The sequence below is a fragment of the Schistocerca serialis genome, unplaced genomic scaffold (assembly GCF_023864345.2).
Source record: "Schistocerca serialis cubense isolate TAMUIC-IGC-003099 unplaced genomic scaffold, iqSchSeri2.2 HiC_scaffold_1401, whole genome shotgun sequence".
NCBI classification, from domain to species: Eukaryota; Metazoa; Arthropoda; class Insecta; order Orthoptera; family Acrididae; genus Schistocerca; species Schistocerca serialis.
In genome coordinates, this window is record NW_026047627.1 from 2,570,308 (window position 1) to 2,596,453 (window position 26,146).

The 26,146-nt window shown below is 43.3% G+C and overlaps 1 protein-coding gene across 1 annotated transcript in view; it reads left to right on the forward strand.

The window, feature by feature from the left end:
* The window catches only part of LOC126442698 (uncharacterized), a 53,146-nt gene that overhangs the window by 2,419 nt on the left and 24,581 nt on the right, over nt 1-26,146 (forward strand). The window contains exon 2 of the mRNA XM_050090747.1: nt 18,840-19,006. Within this exon, the coding sequence (XP_049946704.1) occupies nt 18,850-19,006 (157 nt within the window). The 5' untranslated portion in view covers nt 18,840-18,849. The remainder of the gene's footprint in view (nt 1-18,839; nt 19,007-26,146) is intronic.

Here is a 26,146-nt window from a genome sequence, read left to right on the forward strand (position 1 = left end):
ACTACAAATACTGTAAAACTCAGGAATTCCGAGTTTGTAATTAGAAATGTTAGGGTTTTGAATATTCCGATAGAAGTAGACAACTCGAAATTTAAAGATGACCTTTCAAAGTGTGGGGTTGTCAGGCAAATAGTCAACGAAAGGTGGGCTTCGCATTTCAAGCTGCAGTGCTTTAACGGCATTCGCTCCGTGGAGATGGAAGTGAAGGCAAACATTCCCTCCCACATCTTTGTTGACGGGCACAAGGCGCATGTTATTTACTCAGGGCAAACCCCTACATGTCATGTATGTAACGAGTCAGGTAACCTCCGTCAGGACTGCCCTCGCCGTGTTTTTGTGCTAACAAATAACCTTACGCAACGCCGGAAATTAACACTCAACGATTTGTTGCCAGCCAGTAATACAACAGAAGCGGCGGCTGTCGTGGATCCTGTTACTACCTCTGAAAATGTTGCACTTAATATTAATGACTTTCCGTCTTTAAAACCTGCATTATCTGCTGAAATTCCGTCCCGTGACAGCGAGACTCCCACTAAAAAGCGTCCTCTAGAGGACACTGAAAAAAATGTTGATGAGGACTCTTCCTGTGAAACACCCGTTGCCAGGAAGCCGAAGCCAAGTCCTGTTGGAAGTGGTAAAAGGAGATGAAATGCAGGTCGATGTGGCTCTCACTCCCGCACAAGGAATTATACCGCCACGAACAGATAGTGACGCAGCTCGTAGTGACCTTTCACAGGAATGTGACCCTGAGCCTGAGGTCACAGCTGCAATAACCGCATCGAGTGCACAGCCCATACAGTGCGAACAGTACGAGGAAGTACCAAGTAAACAGCCTGCTGGCTCCGAAGCGCAACACCGCGCCGAAGGAGGAAATAAACCAGCATCACCGCCTCGCCAGCAAGACAACGCAACTGACAACACCCCGGAGCCAAATATTGACGACTCGCAAGCCACAGCCGTTGCGCAAGACGGCCACCGTCGGAGGCTGCGACGGAAACAAGGTCTTGCTGTCACGCGTCATCGAGCGAAAACCACACCACAGAAGAAAGACGTCAAGAAAAAGAATATTAAATATGAAGTCATCAGGGCCTACACTGACGAGGAGAAAGAGAAAGACCACAGTGACTTATAGCAATGCATTGTCAGGATTTCAGGATAATTTTCTTTTCAAGCACTTTGTTTAAAAGCAGTAAAATTTTTTCTATGAAGATTTCTATGAAGATTCTACAGTGATTATGCTAAAGAACTTGCCCCCTTTCTATCAGCAATTTATCGTAGATTGCTGGAAGAACGTAAAGTACCTAGCGACTGGAAGAAAGCGCAGGTCGTTCCCATTTTCAAGAAGGGTCATAAATCAGATGCGAATAATTATAGGCCTATTTCGCTTACGTCAATCTGTTGTAGAATAATGGAACATGTTTTGTGTTCTCGTATTATGACGTTCTTAGATAATACAAATCTCCTTCATCATAACCAACATGGATTCCGCAAACAGAGATCATGTGAAACTCAGCTCGCCCTATTTGCCCAAGAAATTCACAGTGCCGTAGACACTGGCGAGCAGATTGATGCCGTATTCCTGGACTTCAGGAAGGCATTTGATACGGTTCCGCACTTACGTTTAGTGAAAAAAATACGAGCTTACGGAATATCGGACCAGGTTTGTGATTGGATTCAGGATTTCCTAGAAGAAAGAACACAACATGTCATTCTTAACGGTTCAAAATCTGCAGATGTAGAGGTAATTTCGGGAGTACCGCAGGGAAGCGTGATAGGACCTTTATTGTTTACAATATACATAAATGACTTAGTTGACAACATCGGTAGCTCCGTGAGGCTATTTGCAGATGACACGGTTGTCTACAAGAAAGTAGCAACATCAGAAGACTCGTACGTACTCCAGGAGGACCTGCAGAGGATTAATGCATGGTGCGACAGCTGGCAGCTTTCCCTAAACGTAGATAAATGTAATATAATGCGCATACATAGGGACAGAAATCCATTCCAGTACGATTATGCCATAGGTGGTAAATCATTGGAAGCGGTAACGACCGTAAAATACTTAGGAGTTACTATCCGGAGCGATCTGAAGTGGAATGATCACATAAAACAAATAGTGGGAAAAGCAGGCGCCAGGTTGAGATTCATAGGAAGAATTCTAAGAAAATGTGACTCATCGACGAAAGAAGTAGCTTACAAAACGCTTGTTCGTCCGATTCTTGAGTATTGCTCATCAGTATGGGACCCTTACCAGGTTGGATTAATAGAAGAGATAGACATGATCCAGCGAAAAGCAGCGCGATTCGTCATGGGGACATTTAGACAGCGCGAGAGCGTTACGGAGATGCTGAACAAGCTCCAGTGGCGGACACTTCAAGAAAGGCGTTACGCAATACGGAGAGGTTTATTATCGAAATTACGAGAGAGCACATTCCGGGAAGAGATGGGCAACATATTACTACCGCCCACATATATCTCGCGTACTGATCACAACGAAAAGATCCGAGAAATTAGAGCAAATACGGAGACTTACAAGCAGTCGTTCTTCCCACGCACAATTCGTGAATGGAACAGGGAAGGGGGGATCAGATAGTGGTACAATAAGTACCCTCCGCCACACACCGTAAGGTGGCTCGCGGAGTATAGATGTAGATGTAGATGTAGATGTAATGGGCACACAGCTTGTAAGTATCGTGACTTGGAGAGAAGGTCGTTGCTGCTATAATCATACCGATCCTCATCCCAAATAGCTTCTTCTGGTATGTCTGTGATGCAAGTTTATAGCACTACTACTATTAACATTAATAAAATACAGTCACCCTTCAAATTGGCAGGATCAGAAGAATTCTTGTACTAGTCTGGGACAGATGTCGCGTTGCTACAAGAAGTTGCGATGACGGCATTTCGGATCCCAGGCTTTTTTGGAATTGTTAGTGTTTCTACAGAAGCCATATCGGTACAGCCATTCTTATAAGGGAAGGCATTCCGGTGACTGAAATCGAACGACTAGAATCAGGAAGAGCCGTAGGCATAAAAATTTTCGATATGACCGTGCTTAACCTTTACGCCCCATCAGGAAATTCCCATAAATTGGATGGTGCGATGTTTTTTCAAGATGAACTAATTTATTTATTGAGGAAAAATCCGTGTTCTCTTATATTAGGTGGACAATATTAACTGTGTTTTAAACCAAAAAGATCAACAACCCAATTTCAACTACTCACCACAGTTAAAAAAGTTTGTAAGTGATCTACAACTCAAAGATGTATAGGAACTTGAGCACCCGACATCAGTCGACTCCACGTATATAACCAGCCACTCCCGCAGCAGGCTAGATACAATTTACGGGTCACCAAATTTGCAAAATTTTTTATTAAACGTTGAAACTGTTCCCGTGTATTTTAGCGATCACAGTACACTTTTAACTTGCTTTAATTTAAGTGTACAGCCAACCTGTCGATTCAGAGGGCAATGGAATTTGAATATGTCTGTTTTAACTGACGAAGAACTGGAACAGAAAATAAGAGTAATGTGGACTATGTGCCTCCGCACAGCAGACAAGCACACAACAGTCACTGACTGGTGGACTAGGAGGGCTAAACCAAGGTTGCTGAAAGTTGTCGTGCAGTATAGTGTAGCGAGGCGCAGGGAGTTGAGGAATACAATGGAGTTTTATTATAAAGTTTTAAGAGACTTTTATCAAGAGGCAAATGATGACGTAATTCGTCTGAATGATATCAAAAAACAAAAGCCAAGTTATTAAGCATTAAACAGCAGCAGATGGAGGGACTAAAAATTAAATAGAAAGCCACATCAGTAGCAGCTGGTGAAACTGCTTCTCTGTATCACTTGGTGCGGCATGCTGAAAACAGACGTCAAACTTTTATTGCTGAAGTCCAGACGCACACTGGTACTAGGTTCACATACCAGAAAGAAATACTGGACCAAGTCCACAGGTACTATGACAACTTATATTCCCCTACCACAGTGGACGATGCAGCTCTCGAGGACTTTCTCACTATTTTAGGTCCACAGTTGTCGGGAACAGAAAACGCTGACATCCTGTCACCTATTACTAAAGATGAAGTGCATGAGGCAGTGCGTAACTCACCTCTCAAAAAATCTCCGGGACTTGGTGGCCTCCCTGTGGATTTTTATGCCCGCTACTGGTCTATAATTGGGGACAAGATCACTTCCATGGCGAATGTGGTCCTGACCGGAAAAGCGGTCCCTGCAGAGTTTAAGGAAAGTAAAATAGTACTGATTCCTAAGAGTAAAGGCAAAACCAACTTAAACAATTTTCGGCCTCTTTCGCTACTAAATTCTAATTACAAAATAATTTCGCGTATTATCAACAAAAGATTCCCTGCCTTTTCCAACAAAATATTGAGTCATCATTAATCTTGTTCTCCAACCAGAACGATATTCGAAAGTCTATCTGCATACAGAGACGTCATTGCAATTACGTCAGTGGCAAGTATAAAATGTGCTTTAATCTTTATAGATTTCAACAAAGCTTTTGACCGCGTTAGTCATAGATACCTCTTTGCGACGCTGTCAAGAATGGCTTTCCACCCTCAGATTGTCAACATGCTAAGAAATATTGCAACAGGTATAAATGCGAAAATAGCAATCAATGGCCAAACCTGCAAACCCATACAGATAAGGCGAGGGGTTCCACAGGGCAGTCCCTTATCTATGTTTTTATTTTCCGTATCTTTAGGGCCCTTTCTCCGCAGTGTCCACGCAAGACTAACAGGCATAACATTGTGTGGTGAGAAAACCGTCATACGAGTTTATGCTGATGACGTGGGTGTTGTAATAAGGAATAAGGAGGAGACAGTTACACTGGAAAGAGAAATCCAAAAGTATTGTCTAGCGTCGGGAGCGACAACCAATGAAAACAAAAGTAAAATATTGAATCTGCGGGGCCTAGATCACCTCTGACTGTCATGGGCAAAACAAGACAACAAACACAAAACTTTGGGAATAACCTTAATGACATGTCCGATGAGGATGGCTGCTTTTAACTGGACGGAAGCTAGGAGGAAAGTTCATGGTGCTGTAATGGAGAACATCCATCGAACTGTGGACCAGGTGCGAAAAGTCAGATTCATGAACTCCTGCATTTTGTCTAAAGAGTATTTCACTGCACAGGTATTTCCAATCCCCAAACTAGTATCGAAAGGGATCATGTCCACTGTTACCAATTATTTATGACGAGGAGATATATTCAGGCTCGGTGCGACTACCGTTATACTGGATGTCAGAAACGGGGGCCTCGGTTTGGTGGACATTCGAAATAAAGCGTCTGCTCTGTTCCTCAAACGGATTTTCCATGTACTCCGAGAACTTACACAATGTATAACCTCTAAGCTCATTGAGGCTGTGACACCCCATAGCCTGCAAGCACCGATTGATGTGCGAAGGATTAATGCCCGTCTGCAGTATGTGAGGAACTTTTTCCTCGAAGCAAGTTACCTTAGTGACGAAATCAGAAGCAACACATGTATCACAACGCTCGACATCATACATGAAAGGAAGTTAAATGAGAGCAGAAACAAAACTGAAAAGAAATTCCCTAATTGTGACAGGAAAGCTGTATGGCGGAACATCAACTATGCCGGGCTATCTGCAGACGCTATTTCCGCATGGTACAAAACAGTTAACAATGTCATCAGCACCAACGAGACACTGTATGGGATCGGTTTAAACCAGACACACCTTTGTGGAAAATGCAGTCTGGTGGATATACTCATCCACAGATTCACCTGTGGCGGCAGTGTGAATAACTGGAATTGGATCAGGCAACAAATCGCCTTTGTCGCCAGATCCTCGGCCGAATATATAACGCAATCGCTCCTCCTGAGACCAGACATGACATACTTTCCGAAATTAAAAACCAACGCCATTAGCTGCTTACCGGGAAAATATGTTAGTTATGTCATCAGCAAACTTGGGTCGGACAACGAGATAGAATTCCGCGTTTACATGAAGTGTGGATACGCAAAAATCACCACGTATCGCAACCACAAGAAGCACTACGGCAACATGCTGGAGATCATTTTTGAAAGAATGGGTGTCGGTTAAATATGTGGAACCACTACAACACCTTGGACGAGAACGAACAGAAGAAAATTAAAAGTCAGTTGTGTTATTATTATTTACTATTACCTTGCTTCCGAATCTTCTATGTTACACGAAGAGTTTTCTCAAAACATTTTGTTCAGAATTACTCGTGTTCGACTTCCAAAGTATTTGTGTGATTCAAGAAGAATTGTTAAGTTTTTATAAGTGTTCAGTTTTTACTCAGAGTAAAGGTTTCTTTGTGTTTCTTACATCGGAGAATGGGAATTTTGTGTTAAGATTTCTGCACACTTAGTGCTATGACCCAACTGGGGACATGAGAAAAGGGGTGGGAGGGGTTTGGGCCTCGACGCACCGGCAGTGCCGTGAAGAGACCCCACTGCTAGTGCGGCGTGTACCACGCCCTGTGGCCTTCCTTAAAAAAAAAAAAATGTAGTTAGCGCGCGGGAATAGGATACGGAAGCTCATGGGTTCACGCGTGGGTGGATGCGAAAAATTTTCTTTTCCTCTTCATAAAAAAAGAAAATAAAAAATGTTGGTAGAGCACTTGCCCGCAAAAGGAAAAAGTCTTGAGTTCGAGTCTCGGTGCGGCACACAGTTTTAATCTGCCAGGAAGTTTCATATCAGCGCACACTCCGCTGTAGAGAGAAAATTTCATACTAGAAAGAATATATTGTTACACTGGGAAAAGTATAATTTTAGAATTGTACATTTGCATTCAAAACGCTCTCAGAAAGATGTATGCGTTAATGGCACATGCTGTTGCTGATGTCCGTGTCTGCTATTTCCAGTTTGGCTGGTATCCCGGTATTGCAGATGACATGCAGCGACATGAACAACGGCATGTGCTACTATGGTTTACATGTCTGTTATAACGTTCTGAGCAAAAATAACACATTCCCAAAAATATGCGTATCCCATTGCGATAGATTACTCTTTACTCTGCAAAAGAATAAAGGAAACCCGCTGGTGATAATGAAATATGGCCGAAATACATATCGGTAAAAAGAGAAGAAACCGTGTTTGTTCAAGGTTGAATCTTTTCAAATTTTTGTTCTTAAATCAAAGACGAGATAAAAAAAAGTGAGATTTCATGTCGAGAAATCACCTCAAGATGAATACCTACTCACAACATTCCAAGAAGCTGTATGAAGCGAAGAACCTGAGGATACAAGACGGACGCCTGGCTGTCACTCTCGTAGGGCCGGCAAAGACGAGGTCACACTAATTACAGGGCGCACAGGAGCGAAGTGGCCGGGGAGACGGTCCAGCATGTGCTACTGCAGGAAAAACCCTCTACCACGCACTTCGCAGGGGTTTGTACAGTATGGAAGTGGAAGTTGATTTAGATATTACCAACATGTTATTTTTACAGCCTTATGACTGAATATTTACTTTCGTACAGGAAAAAATTAATTTCATGAGCTAGGTGACTGACGCAAAAGCGGTAGTGCATGATATAGAAAAATATACTGTCCCAAATAATATATGATCTCAACCACATGCACTCTTATTTATTCTGTAATTACTGCTTCCATTTCCTTACAGTTTGCATCCTTCAGCTTTACCTTTAATTGCCCACATTAAAAATGGTGTTACAAGCAATTTGAGTGAGTGAGGCGCAGGAGTTTGACCTTTTTTCGATGTACAAGACTTTATTATTTAAACGTTTGCAAATCCCGTTAACGTTAGTAACGTCTTCACACTACGACATTCAGTAAACAGATAACCGAAGATTTCCGCTGCTCGCCTGGCATTGTACTCGTTGTATACCAGCGTAATTTGATGTTATTCTCAGATTTGTACATACTACTCACGAAGCTGATACTATCAGCTGGTCTAATGACATTTCTCAAAATATTGCAGTGTTCTCTGTAATTATCTCTAGTTGATGGCTCTTGATACTGCTGTATTCCTTGGTAATATTATGCTTTTAATATGTGTTATTCTGATGCGTTGTGTTTTACACGCTTGCTGTTTGTCACTTTTAAAAATGGACATCTTTTTCCTGTAAAATATGAAACGAACATATGTGATCTTACATCCAACCTGTGGCCACCGGTGACGCCTCAGGAGTTGACTGAGTGACTTCGCCGCAGCTGGGTAGGGGCTCATAATGACGGCCGGCCGCGCCGTGCCACAAGTCACGCGTGCAGCGTGTCTGGCCCACGGGCCCGGCCTGCCTGCCGCTCGGCTCCGCTCGGTCCTTCTCGGAGGCGCCCGGAAGAGCGCGGCGCTTCATCCGGCGTCGCGGTGCGGCGTCTTCCGGCCGGCAGGAGTCTCTCGAGTTCGGCAGACTCGCGCTGTCAGCGCTGTTTACCCTTCGCTGTGTGATCTCGGTATGATGGAGGTTCACTGGGCCAGTGGCTGTTTGCACGAAGGAGGCAGTCGAGCGGTCTACCGTAGCGATTCTTTAAAATGAGTGGCAGTGACAGAAGAGAGCAAAGAGGTTTCTCAATTAATATACGTTACAGGTAGTGCATACCAACTGTGAAACGACATTAGATGTACATGTACACGGATGCTCTGCAGATCACACTTAAGTGCCTGGCGGAGGGTTCATCGAATGACCTTCACAACGATTCTCGATTATTCCAATATCGAACAGTGCGAGGAAAAAACGAATGGCTATACCTTTCCCTGATAGCTCCCGTTTTCTTTATTTTATCACGACGATCGTTTCTCCCTAAGTATGTCTGCGTTAGCAAAATATTTTCGCATTCGATGGAGAAAGTTGGTGACTGAAATTTCGTGAGATGATTCTGCCACAATGAAAAACGCCTTTTTGATGTCCACCCCAAATTCTGTATCATGTCAGTAACACTGTTTCCCCTATTTCGGGGTAACACAGAACGTGTAGCTCTTCTTTGAACTTTCTCAATGTATTCCATTAACCCGATCTGGTCAATAGCACTCAACACTTCGTGCTTCACAAGAATGATGTTTTCTGAATCCGTCTTTACTGTGTGTCAATAGACCGTTTTCTTCGAGGTAATTCATAGTCCTCACACGCAATATATGTTCCAAAATCCTACTGGATATCGACGTTAATAATATGGACCTGTAATTTACTGGATTACTCCTTCCACCGTTCTTGAATATTGGTGTAACCTGTCCAGCTTTCCAATCTTTTCATACGGATCTTTCGTCCAGCGGACGGTTGTGTGAGGTTGTTATGCATGGAGCTGTTGCATCAGCATACTCTCAAGGAAACGTAATTGGTATGCAGTACGGACCGGAAGACTTGCTGTTATTAAGTGATTTAAGTTGCCTCACAAATCGGAGGATACCTGCCTCTAGGTTACTCATGTGGAGAACTGTTCTTGATTCGGATTCTGGAATATGCAGAAAGAGTTTAAAGATTTGATTGACAATGAAACAGGATTAAATCACGAATGTCGACGGACGAGATTCCTTGTTTTGTACATCAAAAAGCACTTTGTGCTAAACTTGCAGGCCTTTGGCACATGGCGAAATTGGAAGAAAGCATAGTATAATTGCTGAAGTCACACGCATCTTCCGTTTTCAGCTGCAACGGTTTTCAGTGAAACTGAACGATTCCTATGGAGACTTCATATCGTACTGCAAAGTACGTAGGTTATGTCGAAACATACCTGGAACGACTTAAAACTTGCTACCGTTTAATTTTTTGACAAAAAAAGCAATGCAGGAACAAAAATGAAAACATGTGTAATCTAGTGCAGATTTCACATTTTAACTGGACTTGACTGTACACTGCCCACAGTAATGCACTGCAAGGTAACTTTTTCCTCATTTGATGGGGATGCATTTAAAAGGAAAATCGCGTTTATGGAACGCACACATTCTGACAAAGACAGTGAAGTTCCCTAAAATCACTGGTGTTAAACAAAATACGAAGTTTGAAGAATACGTTGTGGCCTAGAAAGAATTACAAGGGTAGTTTTATGAAGTTTTTGAGATTTTTAAAAGTTTGTTTGCATTAGCGCTTCATTGCGTATTAATACAGGTTACGTAACATCAGTGCTCTTGTGCCAAGTTATCCTCTTCCTTTGTGTAAATTTTTCTGTCAAAACATGTCTAGCAAATGTGATGTTTACTGTAGAAATCTGAAGGCGGGGGTGTGAAGACTGTGTAGGTTATGGTTTAGTGGGGCGAATGTAGCGGCGAGGAAACTGGGTAGATAAGACGCTCTCCATGGCAACGTACGTTATGTAGAAAGGACAGAAAAGTCGCTGAAAAGGAGGTAAAAATTTGTGCCATTGAGGCTGAATTAGAAAATGAGGACTTGGAATTATGTAGGCTAAGGGAAGAAACAGGGACAGGAAAGGTAGAAGCAAAACGAGAAACTTGAAAAAACTTCGAAATTCAGTTAGTATATCAGTTTGGCTTGGTATCTGAAGTAGTGGAGGAAGGCCCTCATCCAGATGTAGTTGAATGTATTTTGAAGCAGAATATTAGCTTCAAGAAAAAAAGACACGTAGGGATCAAATCAGAATAGGAAAAGAAGAATATTGCTTCTAGTTAACAGTCAAGGCCAGGAGCGTCAGCAGGAATTAGGTGCAGCGCACCAGCTCACAAGTTTTGTGAAAACAAATGCTAGGGAGACCAGGAAATTACAGTTGGGGCAGCAGGAAACAGCCTGCGGTATGAATCCAAGCTGTACTATTGCGAGAGACTTGGATGAAATAGGAACATGAACTGGCCACACAAACCACACAAATGTGGTGTCTGTGGAGGTCTTTCAGCGCCATGTTCGGTCCTGCGTAAACACTGCTGCAAGGCGTGTTAACACTCTGGTTTGCTATCTGAAGTAGTGGAGGAACGGGATGTTCCAGATACCCCCAAAACCTCACACACGCGATGTTCCTGTTGACACTACTGGTAGGTGAGGATACACTACGTATGGCCTGCACCTAAATAGGAAGGGGAAAGATAAGTCAGCTGACACTGTAAGGGGGAGCCTCAGTCACACGAGGGTGACCCCTGTGGTTAATGGCACCAGGCAGACACGTTTTTTATGTCAAGGTCAAAGTCCAAACAGGCAACACTCAAGAAAAACAGAATAACAGAAGCTTCATGTACAGTAAATAGGGATGAAGCTAAGGGTAGTATCAACTCACTTCAGCAGAATATCAGGTGAATAAAAAATAAAGTAGATGATCTGTTAGCATCTACATTTATACTCCGCAAGCCACCCAACGGTGTGTGGCGGAGGGCACTTTACGTGCCACTGTCATTACCTCCCTTTTCTGTTCCAGTCGTTTATGGTTCGCGGGAAGAACGACTGTCTGAAAGCCTCTGTGCGCGCTCTAATCTCTCTAATTTTACATTCGTGATCTCCTCGGGAGGTATAAGTAGGGGGAACCAACATATTCGATACCTCATCCAGAAACGCACCCTCTCGAAACCTGGCGAGCAAGCTACACCGCGATGCAGAGCGCCTCTCTTGCAGAGTCTGCCACTTGAGTTTGCTAAACATCTCCGTAACGCTATCACGGTTACCAAATAACCCTGTGACGAAACGCGCCGCTCTTCTTTGGATCTTCTCTATCTCCTCCGTCAACCCGACCTGGTACGGATCCCACACTGTTGAGCAATACTCAAGTATAGTTCGAACGAGTGTTTTGTAAGCCACCTCCTTTGTTCATGGACTACATTTTGTAAGGACTCTCCCAATGAATCTCAACCTGGCACCCGCCTTACCAACAATTAACTTTATATGATCATTCCACTTCAAATCGTTCCGCACGCATACTCCGAGATATTTTACAGAAGTAACTGCTACCAGTGTTTGTTTCTCTGTCATATAATCCTACAATAAAGGATCCTTCTTTCTATGTATTCGCAATACATTACATTTGTCTGTGTTAAGGGTCAGTTGCCACTCCCAGCACCAAGTGCCTATCCGCTGCAGATCTTCCTGCATTTCGCTACAATTTTCTAATGCTACAACTTCTCTGTATACTACAGCATCATCCGCGAAAAGCCGCATGGAACTTCCTACACTATCTACTAGGTCATTTATATATATTGTGAAAAGCAATGGTCCCATAACACTCCCCTGTGGCACGCCAGAGGTTACTTGAACGTCTGTAGACGTCTCTCCATTGATAACAACATGCTGTGTTCTGTTTGCTAAAAACTCTTCAATCCAGCGACACAGCTGGTCTGATTTTCCGTAGGCTCTTACTTCGTTTATCAGGCGACAGTGCGGAACTGTATCGAACGCCTTCCGGAAGTCAAGGAAAACAGCATCTACCTGGGAGCCTGTATCTAATATTTTCTGGATCTCACGAACAAATAAAGCGAGTTGGGTCTAACACGATCGCTGTTTCCGGAATCCATGTTGATTCCTACAGATTACATTCTGGGTTTCCAAAAACGACATGACACGCGAGCAAAAAACATGTTCTAAAATTCTACAACAGATCGACGTCAGAGATATAGGTCTACAGTTTTGCGCATCTGCTCGACGACCCTTCGTGAAAACAGGGACTACCTGTGCTCTTTTCCAATCATTTGGAACCTTCCGTTCCTCTAGAGACTTGCGGTACACGGCTGTCAGGGGGGGCAAGTTCTTTCGCGTACTGTGTGTAGAAACGAACTGGTATCCCGTCAGGTCCAGTGGACTTTCCTCTGTTGAGTGATTCCAGTTGCTTTTCTATTCCTTGGACACTTATTTCGATGCCAGCCATTTTTTCGTTTGTGCGAGGATTTAGAGAACGAACTGCAATGCGGTCTTCCTCTGTGAAACAGCTTTGGAAAAAGGTGTTTAGTATTTCAGCTTTACGCGTGTCATCCTCTGTTTCAATGCCATCATCACCCCGGAGTGTCTGGATATGCTGTTTCGAGCCACTTACTGATTTAACGTAAGACCAGAACTTCCTAGGATTTTCTGTCAAGTCGGTACATAGAATTTTACTTTCGAATTCACTGAACGCTTCACGCATAGCCCTCCTTACGCTAAGTTTGACATCGTTTAGGTTCTGTTTGTCTGAGAGGTTTTCGCTGCGTTTAACCTTGGAGTGAAGCTCTCTTTGTAGATGACCTCACAAATAACAGTGGGATTGATATACTTTGTCTGAACACCATGTAACTGTGGTGATGGATAGTGTCAGTATAAATTAGTATAATTTAGCCTCTTACACTTCCAGATATAGCATGGATAAAGGAGGGGTTGCCGTTTACAAAACAAAAAAAAAAAAAAGGATATAAGTACAAAACTGTAGAAGTACGCAAATTCTGCATTGATCAGCACTTTGAAGTTTGTGCATATAAACTACAGCTAGATAATGTAGTGTTGATGCTAGCAACAGTGTACAGGTCCCCATTAGGAGATTGGGAGCTAGTAAAAAAGTTTGACTACCTATTACGCTGTCTGTCAGCCAAAAACAGGAAGTTGTTAATCTGTGATGATTTCTAAGTAAACTTTCTAACCAGTTCAGATCGGAAAAGTGTAAGTGTTATTAATTGCATATAACATAGAATCAGCTATCAATTTCCCTACACGTATAGCTCAAGGCAGTAGCGCTCTAATAGATAATGTATTTGTACAGCAAGAGGGTGTAAAACTAACACATGCTTTCCCATTGATAAATGGATTATCAGCCCATGATGTACAATTGATTAAATTAGAAAACACAGCAAGGTGTACAGTTCAGAAACCATGAAATAAAACTGTAAGGTTGCTCAGCCCAGTGTTTATTGAGCACTTCAGAGAAAATTTAAGAAATGTGAGATGTGTATAACGAGCCAAATGCATTTGTGCCCGGGCATGGCCCGTGAGCTGATGTCTTGGCCACCCCATTTCTACACTCCTCGTTTCTTTTGTAATTCCAGCAAACACTAACACCTGTATTCGTACTGATAACTAATTTAAATACAACCTACTGGTGAATTTTGCTTAATAGGTATTCGGCCACTGTCCATGGCATATTTGTGTGCCTAAGACTTCGTCTCCTAAATGTGGAGGCACCACAAGAGTCAATAAACAATGACACAACACTTAACTTGTGGAGAGAGACCTATCCGAGATTTCAATTCTGATGTATTCTAGAGCTTCCAGCAGATAAGGACAACGCTACAATGCTCATGAAATAATGAACCTACTGCAGAAAAACTTGCGTTGTATTACAACCACGAAGGTACAGTGAGATTAAAAGCAATCTCTCAAGATCAGTACTCAGGGTAACGCATCAGCTAGTAAAAGCCTCTTCGATTTCTCTCACCAACTAGAAATGTCTTACTACATCAGAACTGGTCCCATCAAGATTGTGTGGTATACCAAAAATTCACAAACCTGTCATTCCATTAAGACCAGTTGTTAGCGCTATGGACTGCTCGACAAGCGTGACTGCCAAATACCTGGCCAGTCTTCAACAGACCTCTGTAGCAAAAAAAGACGTATAAAAGGTTCAGTTCATTAAACAAAAAATAGAATCCTTCATGTCCATCAGATATTAGCCCATTTAGACGTTCTATTACTGCTTACTATAGTAGCTCTTGATAAAACGATGTCACATATGGAATTTGCACTCTTAGACAAAAAAAGGAACACTCCGTGAAGGAAATATCCGAAAGATACAGCAAGTAGTAGTTGTACTTTACATGAGCAGACAAACAAGTGGATGACTTCTTCAAGAGGGAAGCTTAACAAGTTAAGTAAGTCAATACTGCGTCCTTACGTAAGCAATTTTTCATCTTGACATTGATTGACAGAGTTGTTGGATGGCTCCCTGAGGAACATCATGCCATATTTTGTCCAAATTCTGCGGTAGATCGTCAAAATCCCGACCTGGTAGGACGTCCCTGCCTATATCGCTCCAATTATTCTCAATTGGGAAGAAGTCTGACAACCTTACTGGCCAAGGTAGGGTTTGGCAAGTCTAAAAACAAATAGTAAAAACTCTCCCCATATGCAAGAGGGCATGCTGTGAAAAAAATGACACCCCACACCATCACTCGAGGTTGTCAGACCATATGGCGGACGATAGTAAGATTGGTATACCACAACCATCTGGGGCATCTCCAGATGCGACTTCGGCCAGGAATCTCATTGACTGGAACAGTCTTCTATGATGAGCCTCGCTTCTAATTGAGCCCCAATGTCCAGCAAAGATGTGTCTGGAAACGCCTTGGAGACTTGGGGGGGGGGGGGGGGTTTCCAACCTGACTGTCGCCCGCCATGAAGCCCAACAACCGACAGTGATGGTCTGGGGTGGCGTTCACTTTCATAGCAGGACCACTTTAGTAGTCACCCACACAGCAGAGCGGTACGTCGACGATATTCGATGTTCCACGTCCAGTTTTGTTGTCCTTCATGGCAAGCCATACTGACATTACATATCAGCAAGGTAATGCCCGCCCACACACACAACGAGTGTTTCTATTGCTCGCCAAACATACCTTGACTAGGAAGGGCGCCAAACCTCTCCCCAGCTGACAACGTTTGGGACATACCGAACAGGGCACTCGAACCATCTCGGGGTTTTCATGACTTAAGCTGCCAGCTGGACATGATTTCGGACGATGTCCCTCAGGAGGACATTCAACAGCTCTGCCAGTAAATGCGAAGCTGAATAACTGAGGCGGACCAAAGTGTTACTGACTTCGCTCAGTTTGTGAGGCTCTGGAATAAATCATCCAGTTTTCTGAAACTGTATTCATTACAGGAAACACACTCAGCACAGTTACAACGGAGTTCTGTATGTAAAACTGGAAGGAACAGCTCATCAGCCCAGCAAGAAAAATTACTATCGTTGGTTTTGTTATATTGATGACACTCATACTTCGTTATATAGCCTCATGGACAAAAAGAACTCAGACTTTCTAAACTTTCCGAATGATATTAGTTATAATATAAAATCCAGTATAGAAAAAGAGAAAGAAGTTGAAATATTTTAAAATGTACGGCTACTTAGAAAATCCACAGATGTTAGGCACAGAAGGTCTGCAAAAAACTCACTCACACATGTGGATACATTCACAAAAATTCCAGTCATTGTCACAAACTGAAAAGAGCGGTAATGAGAACATTGGTGGGCTTGGCTTAAATAATGTGCACCAGAGGAGTTGGAGGAACGCTCCGACCATTTAAACACTACATTCAGAAGAAATGATTAATCTGAGAAAGAGTTTAATAGGGCAATAAGTCCATAAAGGTATGGAGCTTCTCATGAAGAAGAAACAAAGATTTACTCCCATTCGTAAAAGCAGTCATGGTTCACATGATCAGAGTACGAGGAATACATAGTATTGATGCAGTGTTTATACCAATTATGAAGGAGCGTGAATGTTTCGAACACTGTAAAGAATGTACGGCCAGCACTTGCCACAGGAGGAATATATAAATTGTCTTGCACACACAGTGAAGCACACATGTGTAGTACTCATTTCTTGCTTAAGGAACAGAAGAGCAGTTGTCATTTGCGAAATAGCAATAAATCGGCAGTTGCACAACATCCACTGGGACCAGGGAAACTAAAAATTCGTCTCTGCAATACGGAACCAATATTACTGTGCTTGAATTTACAGAGGGGGCATTCAAATTCCAAAGCACGAAAGCAACTTTAACGGAAAGAAGAATGAGAGAAATTAGACTAGTTGCTGACCTCAGTGCTGAATACTGAAACCAGCGCCAAGTGTTCCCCGGCAGAAGCTCGACAACACACGCACTCGTGACTCTGCACTCTTACGCAGCCGTCTGATGACATCATAGGGATCCGAACAAACAGTTCAGCTTGTACAGTTTATAGAAGTTTCAAACTGCTGCCTGAGCCTTTTTAGCCTCTGAAGATGTCTCCAGCATTTGGAGACGAAACGGTAGAGACCTTTCCATGTGTTTCTTTTTTTTTTTTTGAGTCATCTGTCTTCTCATTCGTTTGATGTGGTCCACTACAAATTCCTCTCCTATGCCAACCTCTTCACCTCAGAGCAGCACTTGCGACCTACGTCCTCAATTATTTGCTGGATGTATTCTCCAATTTCGTACCATGGAAGTCATTCCCTGATGTCTTAGCAGATGTCCTATCATCGTGTCCCTTCCACATATTCCTTTCCTCTTCCATTCTGCGCAGAACCTCCTCATTCCTTACTTTGTAAGTTGACCTAATTTTCAGCATTCGTCTGTAGTACATCATCTCAAATGCGTTGATTCTCTCCTTTCTTCCACGTTTTCTCCTACAACTGCATTCCAGTCGCCCATGAGTATTGGAGTTTCATCTCCCTTTACGTACTGTATTACCCTTTCAATACCTTCATATACTTTTTCGGTCATCTTAAGCTTCAGACGTCGGCATGTACTATCTGAACTATCGTTGTGGGTATTGGTTTGCTGTCGATTGTGATAAGCTTAACTGTATCACTGAACTGCTCACTGTAACACACTCTCTGCTCTACCTTCCTAAAGAATCCGACTCCCGTTATACTGTTTCCTGCTACTGTTGATATAACCATAACGGCAACCCAAAATACCACAGTCCCGCCCCGCAGCAGAACCCATGGATAGAGACCTGCACCGGTGCCTGGTCACCTACACAGCCTTGTACGACGATCCCCAGTCGACGTTCGAAACCTGTACTCGCCGGTGAACACAAGCCCACTCCACTGATCCAGGTTCCGTTTCACGTGTCCCCTTAGGCAATTTCTTCGCACTCCAAGGTCCCTGGTAGTTTTTTATTGTTGTTCGTAGTGGTCGCCTAGTGACCACATTCATCTAGTGGAACTGGCTACTTACTGACTGTGTCGACGAGCCTCCGAGTTGACACCAAACAGATGGAGTACTTTTAAAAATAGAGACTCGAGCAAAACACAAGCGGAACTGATCCCACAGAGTTCTACCTCCATGATACAGAGGCACACAGGAAGTCATATGTGCCCCCGGATAGGACCAAAATTTCCTGCAGCTACTTCCTTAATTACCTTGGTGTCTCCCTCTTCCTGTCACTGTTATTTATGCAGCACTGCGCAGACCTGTGAAAGTCGTTTGGTTCTATTCTAATTCCTGCAAAAAAGCTGGGGAGCAAATGTAGACATACAAAACAACGCTGCAATTTCTGTTGGTTATTGAGCTGTCGCATATTGTGCTAAAGCGTGGGAGAATGGCACTCACACAGTTAAGACGTAAGGAGCCATGTTGACTATTATTGACATTGCTACAACAGCTCCCACTTAGGGGTTGCATGTTCTGTCCAATTTTGTCCCTGCTAATCTCACAATCAAGGATGCCAAGGTGCTAATTCCTAAGACAGAGTGCTATAATAATTCAGTCCAACTGAGTAAGGTAGCGCAGTATGGTCTTTCTTGTCAAGAAAGATCAAGATTCAACCTCATCCAAATGGCACAGGAGAGACATGGCAACGTCTTGAAAACGTGGTATTATAGTGGAAGTGCTGCTCGTGATTATGGCGCCAAGGAGCAGACGGTGAGCCATGTTGTGGGGGAGCGGCCACTCCATGCCTTTGAAGGCGGTCTGCCGTGCTTGTCCAATCATAGTTCTAGCTGCATGTTTGTATGTGAATTCTTGTATTTCATCAGAAATGATCAGTTCGCCAGAATATGTTAGCAGACTCGCATACCAGCCGTAATTTACGCCAGAATTCCTGTCTGACACCTCGATTCGTCTCTAAGGGGCTGGCGACCTCTATCAATGGGAAACGTAAAACCTGGAGAAGGGCAAGTTCAGTTTAGTTTTCACTATTCTAGTCTACAAAATACAGTCAAGTTTCAGAGTATCATCTGTCACATAAGCTGACTCCATTTTATTTTGAAAGGTTGAACAACATGGAATGGAACGTGACAGCGCTGCAAGCGGCTGATCTCAGGCATCATATCCTGTCCCAGTCAGTGCGTGCTGTTCGGCGCATCACAAGAGCCACGGTCAGCAGGATGAATTGTGAGGGGCGGCGTCGTGTTCAGTTAGTGTGGTTGGATAAACCTGGTGAGTATATTATTTGGAAGTTGGTTATTGTTAAATAAAGCGTAATGTGCTCATTTAGGTTTTCTATAAAAACTCTCGTCGGAGTTAATCAACGCATGGTGATGGAGCTGGACCACATTTGAAAATTCTGTCCTAATTAAAGTGCACAGAAATAAAAACATCAGAACTAAATAATAATCACACTGAAGAAAAGAAACAGTTATCTAATCACAACCGATTGCATCTAACAAGAGAAGATCACCAACCTGGTCTGATATACAAAACGGACACTTGCCAGGTGTGAGCCCCAGCTGTCTATGTCGCGCGGAGATTTGCGCCACGATTATGACTGTACGCAGTTAAAACCTTCTGAACACATAGCTTTTCAACGCTCGTGTACCACTTGTTTCTGGCACGCTCCACTGCGTTCGCCCATTGTCGGAGCTCGAACTGCTGTACGGTAGGGTGAGTAAGAGGTTCGCGTTTATAGTGCCGGTGAACCGACAAGCGACAGTGTGGCAGCTCCAGGAGCAGTATACAGTGACGGTCAAATTGCCACGTTTAAACGTCAAAGCTCGCGACAGTTGTGACCGGTAAGCGTCGTTATATGTGGCTATTCGACTAACTCTTACACGAGGCAAAAGAAACTCTATGAGCGTTTCTTCGTGCTACTATTTGTACCTTGCGATTTAGTTGCGGCAGTCATACAGAAGACCCGTTAAATGGAGAGAATAGTTGATTGACGTTAGACTATTCTTTATGAGAGGATGGTGGTGACAATGATGACGATACCCTTTCACCACGATCATTTTCGTCAAACAACTTCATTGGCACAACGCGACGGAGACGTAAAATCCCCAACTGACTGTTTAGGAAGCTTGCTTTGAAGAAGTAATATTGTCAGATTTCACCTTGCCTTTGTAACAGAGATCTGTGTGTGTGTGTGTGTGTGTGTGTGTGTGTGTGTGTGTGTGTGTGCGCGTGTGTTTTATAAAAAACTGCTGCAGAATATGTCCTAAAATATTGCTAAACAGTGTTGACCATATATGCGCATGGCATTGAAATACTATCTGCTCATATTGCTTACCCGTTTTTCAAGTTAAATAACATGTGTTCTAGTTGAAGAACAAAGTTTCGAAGCACATGGGGCAGACGTAACCGGCTCCACGCACGTCTTCCCACACTTGCGACATGAAGCGGGTCTGAGGGCTCTGGACGTCACCCCGCTGCACAGTAGGCCTACTCTGCTCAGATAGGGTTGATAGAAGAGACAGAGAAGATCCAACGGAGGGCAGCGCGCTTCGTTACAGGATCATTTGGTAATCGCGAAAGGGTTACGGAGATGATAGATAAACTCCAGTGGAAGACTCTGCAGGAGAGACGCTCAGTAGCTCGGTACGGGCTTTTGTCGAAGTTTCGAGAACATACCTTCACTGAAGAGTCGAGCAGTATATTGCTCCCTCCTATGTATATCTCGCGAAGAGATCGTGAGGATAAAATCAGAGAGATTACAGCCCACACAGACGCATACCGACAATCCTTCTTTCCACGAACAATACGAGACTGGAATAGAAGGGAGAACCGATAGAGGTACTCACGGTACCCTCCGCCACACACCGTCAGGTGGATTGCGGAGTATGAATGTAGATGTAGATGTAGATCAGGCAGCTGCAGTGGGGCGGAGCCAGTGGCAGGCAACCTGCACCTACAGAACTTTAAAAACTCTGCATTGAAAACGTCTAAAATTATCATCATAAGCATGGCCATTTACTTTAAGACAGGGCGGGTGTTTGGTATGTAAGGTTGAGATCTCGCAAGTGTACGTTTTTCTCCTTACGAAAGAAGGTCGAGTTAGTTATGTTTATGTGGAAGGTTACAAGTAATAAACATGAAGGCTGAGGACAGATTTCATTCGATGTCAGATAAAGAGAGATCATGCTGACACAGTAGTAGAGCACACCGCCTCTAGCCTCGACAAGGGCCTGAGTTGGCCGACAAAGAGAGTCCACGAGTCTCTCCAGTTGTGTCGTGTTCAGCTGACGTCAGTCAACAGGTCCCGTAGAGCCGCCAGATCGCAGGGACGTTGAGACCGCCGCTGTCCACACGCTGGAGCCAGACATTTGCTGTGAGGCTGAGACCGGATGGCTTAGCGGGCATGTCGGGATGCGGCAGGACGGCTGAGTGTTCGGCCGTCCAGCCAGGAGCGTGTCCACGCAGTCTGTGAACACAGCTGCTGTCTTGGGAGCGTCCCCAGGGCACTCAGCATGAAGGTAGCGCACAGGTCCGGATTAAAAAATCACTATGCGATGTGATGCGATCTAGACTGCTCGCTCACTAAACTTCAGCACAGATCTCTGACACGTGACGTTTTAAGACTCTCGTTCATTGTCGTTGCGATAAAAGTGACAATGCAGGAAGGTACAGTAACTTTTCCGAAATTTTTAGACCTTTAATGCCATACGCTACAGAGCGTACGGGGATCCACTACACGATGCCAACCCCAGCAGAACAGACACTAAGAGTCGCAAGAAACGACAGAGCCCGTGTCCTTAGAAATAATGTAATGTGCGTTATAAGAAGTAGCGGAATTTGGCACATTGTGTACATTTATTTACTTCTTAATGCGTCTATTCCACCTGATAAAATTAAGGCATTAGTGCACTCTCTTATATATAACCTGACATCTCAATGGGTCAACATTACGACATGCGAAGTACACGAGCAGCTTACGGTAGTGATAATTATACTACTTCTGCTAATAGCAACAACAACAACAACAATGGAGACACATAAGAACACACGTTTCTCTTGATGGGACATGCACAACTGTTGATACACATCCCAGTGATAAAATCAACTGCTGATGTACAATTTTGCAACTGTAGCATGTTATGCTTTATATCAGAATACACATACTACAAAAATTGTAGCTCTACATCTTTAAGTTGACTTAGATGTAAAACAGTGTAACTGTTTCAAACTGTGGATGCATTACTTTTACATGTTTGTTCGCCTTTCTTTTACCAAATTACATAATGATAAAAATATCAAAACTTCACGTACTGCAATTACACAACATTATGGCTTCAGTACAAACAGTCATGATTGCACACGAGGTTTGGCCTTGGAGCGGAGTGGAAGAGAGGGGAGTCGCTTTCTCTCTCCCTCTGTCGCTCTTTGTTTTAACTCGCAACCATCGGTAGCTACAGAAAACTCTCGCTTCCCAACGGGAGGTATGCTTCGAAAAGGATGGAGGAACAGGAAAGTTCCATGTGAGGTTACGTCCTGGCGAGACTCTTCTTAATACTCGTACATCTGTATTTATGGGAAGAATTGTCCGATTATCTATGTCTAGAAGTCGAAATCTATCGTTTTCTAAATCCTGCTCTTCGATTGTGTGGCACACCTAGGGCCAGACATAAGCTCAGATGTCAGTTGAATTGCGATGAAGAGTGGATTGAAGTTTAAGAGAATGGTCTGGAAGAACAAAATGCGGAAAGGAGTGGAACACTAAAGTGCAAAGCAATCACGAAATTCATTTGAATTTCTCTTGGGCTGTAGATATTACGTTGATGAATACCACACAGGCAGTTCATTTGAACAGAAATGGACACCTGTGAAAAGGGCATCGTAGAAATTGGACAAACAAAGATAGATATAAGGAGCTAACGGAAAAGAAACCTTGGGAAACAGAAAAAAACACAGCAATTGATCAGCAAATCATTGGCGAAAGTGTCAACCAAGAATTATTGAAGTTGGCGTCTAGAATATACGAGAATGGCGCTATAGCATTAGATACAACCCTGAAGATATAAGCAGATACTTGCGAGGCCTACCGCACAATGAGCGTAACACCTCATGTATGGAATTTGTCGACAGGAATAATATATACAGAGGAATGGAAAAGATAATAGAGGATATGATAGATGACGATCATTTTGACTGTCAGAAGGCTAATAGCACAAGAGGGCGGCACGTCTGACATTGTAACTGATGCGGGAAGCAAAACTTGGAAAATAAAATGGACACATTCATAGGCCCTGAAAGGAAAAGCATCCGGAAATGTAAAATTCTGCAAAATGTTCGGAATATTGAGAAAAATAAGAGTAAGTTGCAAAGAAAGACGGGTAATACGTACAAGAACCAAGAGGAAACAATAAGGTTGCATGACCAAGAACAAAATACTGTCCCATCTTCCTACCAAAGCATTTGGTATGTTCCATTCTTCACCGATTCTGCTGAGAACCTCATCATTTTTTCTTTTATGAGTCCATCTAATTTTCGACATTCTTCTCTAGCACCACATCTCAAACGCTTCGATTCTCTTCCGTCCCGGTTTTCCCACTGTCCATGTTTCACTTTCACAGAATACTGTGCTCAAAACTTAACGGGTAGATTTTGGGAAAGTCACCCAGAACTGTGGGTCAGGGGAAACTTACTGTACGAGATGAGAAGGGAAGACTAATTGTTGAGGACTGCATCGGACGAGATTTGAAAACCTAAGGGCTTAAGACAAGGTGATATGCACGACAGAGGTTACTGCTTAAACATTGATCACAAGTTATTAAGAGTGAGAAGGTAAACACATTGTACATAACAGAGGTGGGATGGGGCGGTGAAAAATAGATGGGAATGACATTGAAAGATGCAGGAAACTGAAACGGAGTGAAGCAAAGAGTAGTTACAGTGATAAAAATCTGGATGGCGAGAACCAAGGACACGTTGTAGAGTTAGTTCTCACCTATGGAGTCCTGAGATACTGTTGTCTGGGGGAGGAATCCAGGTGGTGAAACAGGCGCTGGTGTCACGAATGTCACGTCGTAGACTATGCTCTGCAACAGGATATTGTGAGTTACCAGCATATACCCTCAGCCTATGCCCATTCATCCTAATTGATAATGTGATGGTAGTCATGCCTATGTAGAAGGCTAAACAGTGTTTACGCAGTAGCTGGAATATGACTTGTATCTTTTCGCAGCTGGCTCTCCCTTTGATAGAATATGTTTTGCCAGTTACAGGGCTATTATAGGAGGACACACTCTTGTTAACTCGAGATCAATGTTTTAGCAGTAACCTCTGTCTTGTATATTAACCTATCTTCCACCTTTAAGCTCCCTGGATGCGGTCCCCAACATTCCTTCTCATCTTGTACGGTAAGTCTCCTCATACCCGCGGTTCTGGGTGACTTTCCCAAAATCTACCCCTTTTCCCCCTTTTCCTAGACCTGGCCAGTCCTTTTCCTTAACCCTTCTTCCTTCCGTTTCAACCCTTTTACCTGCAGAAGGAGCCACTGGCTCCGAAAGCTTGCCAATCACAACAGTTTCTATGTGTGTTCTGCCGCTGCTTCGTGAGTCGATTCTTTTATCTATCCTATTAAATAATTTTATCAATAATCGATTGATTTCGTTGTGACAAAACTGACAGTTGATGTTAGTTGACTTCGTTTGGCCGTGAACATCCTCTTTGAATGTTCTTCTCTACTCTTCATGTTCTCTTTCATTTTTCCATTATGAGTTGGTTTGTCCTTGGTTAAAATGGCTCTGAGCACTATGGGACTCAACTTCTGAGGTCATTAGTCCCCTAGAAATTAGAACTAGTTAAACCTAACTAACCTAAGGACATCACACACATCCATGCCCAAGGCAGGATTCGAACCTGCGACCGTAGCAGTCTCGCGGTTCCAGACTGCACTGCCTAGAACCGCACGGCCACTTCAGCTGGCTACTTTGTCCTCAAGGTAGCAGAATTCTTTCAGTTCGTCTTGATCCTCGTCTACAATTCTGACAAGTTGAACACTGATCTAATTTCTGCTAGACTTCATTAATTTAATCTTTTTTTGGTTTAGTCTTAATTCATAGAGTCTATCCATTAGATTGTTCATTCTACTGAACATCTCCTACTGTTACCTCTGACTTCGATTGAGAACAGCAATGACATCAGCTATTCCTGTCACTGATAACCTTTCAACATGAATTTTAATTCCATTTCTAAACCCCATTTTTAATTCCGTCATTGCTTCTTCGATGTACAGATTGAATCGTAGGGGCGATTAGATGTATGTCTTTTACCTTTCCTAACCTAATCTGTTTGTTATTGGTCTTCCTACTTTATCCTCTTGTTTGATGTACAAATTGCACGTAACCCTTCTTTCCCTAGAGGTTACACCCATTTTCCTTAGAGTTTCGGAAATCCTGCAACATTTTAAATTATCGTACGATTTTTATCTAACTACAAATCCTACGGACATGCCTAGATTTTCCTTAAGCCTCGCTTTAATCATCAATCGCCAACTGAGAAGTCCTTCACTGATGCCTTTATCTTTCCTAAAACCAAATTGATCGTCATCTAGCACTTTCTCAATCTACTTTTTCCTCTTATATACATATTCTTGTGAGCAACTTGAGTGTGAGAGCTCTTTAGGTAATTGTGCGGATGTCCTAGCACCTATGTGTCCTTGAACATAAAGAACTATGTGAATGATATTTTCAAGAGATACTGATTGTTTATCTGGAGAACCAGTTTGAATAATAATTTGGCTTCCAAATTTCTGAACAATTTTCGAAATTCCTAAGAGCTCTTCCACATGCCTTCCGCATGATTTGACCGCGAGTCTTCCTAACCCCTGTTTGCTTCTGTGGGCTGGGGAGGTAGGCCCCTCGACGACCGCTGCTTCCCGTGACGTCTCACGAGGCCACCTGAGGACAGAGCAGCGTCGACCTGACCGCCACAGGCAAAAGCGACTCCCGCCGCTGAACACCACAGAACGCCCTACACTATGCTGCTTGTGGTGTGGTATCAGTGGTAGCCACAGATCTCAACCCAGGTTACATCGGTCTGTCTGTGATGGCTGGTGAACTTCTCCCAACCCGTGGCTATACATTCTGCAGTCGTTGCCCTACAGCCAGATGCCAGTGTAATGTGTCGGTACGATGCTCTCAAGTCCCTCATGCCGATGATTCGTTTTTTTTTTTACAAAGTCGTAAAGATGCACGTTCCTTGGACTTTCTCTTTTGCGATTTGCCGCTGAGTAATTCCAATAGCATTAGGAACGCAATAAACATCGTGTACACACATCATTCTCCATCTTTAGCAATGTCTTTTCTGTACTGAAAATAGGCTCGCATAAGAACGAAATGCCAAAAATCTGGCACGGGCATAAAA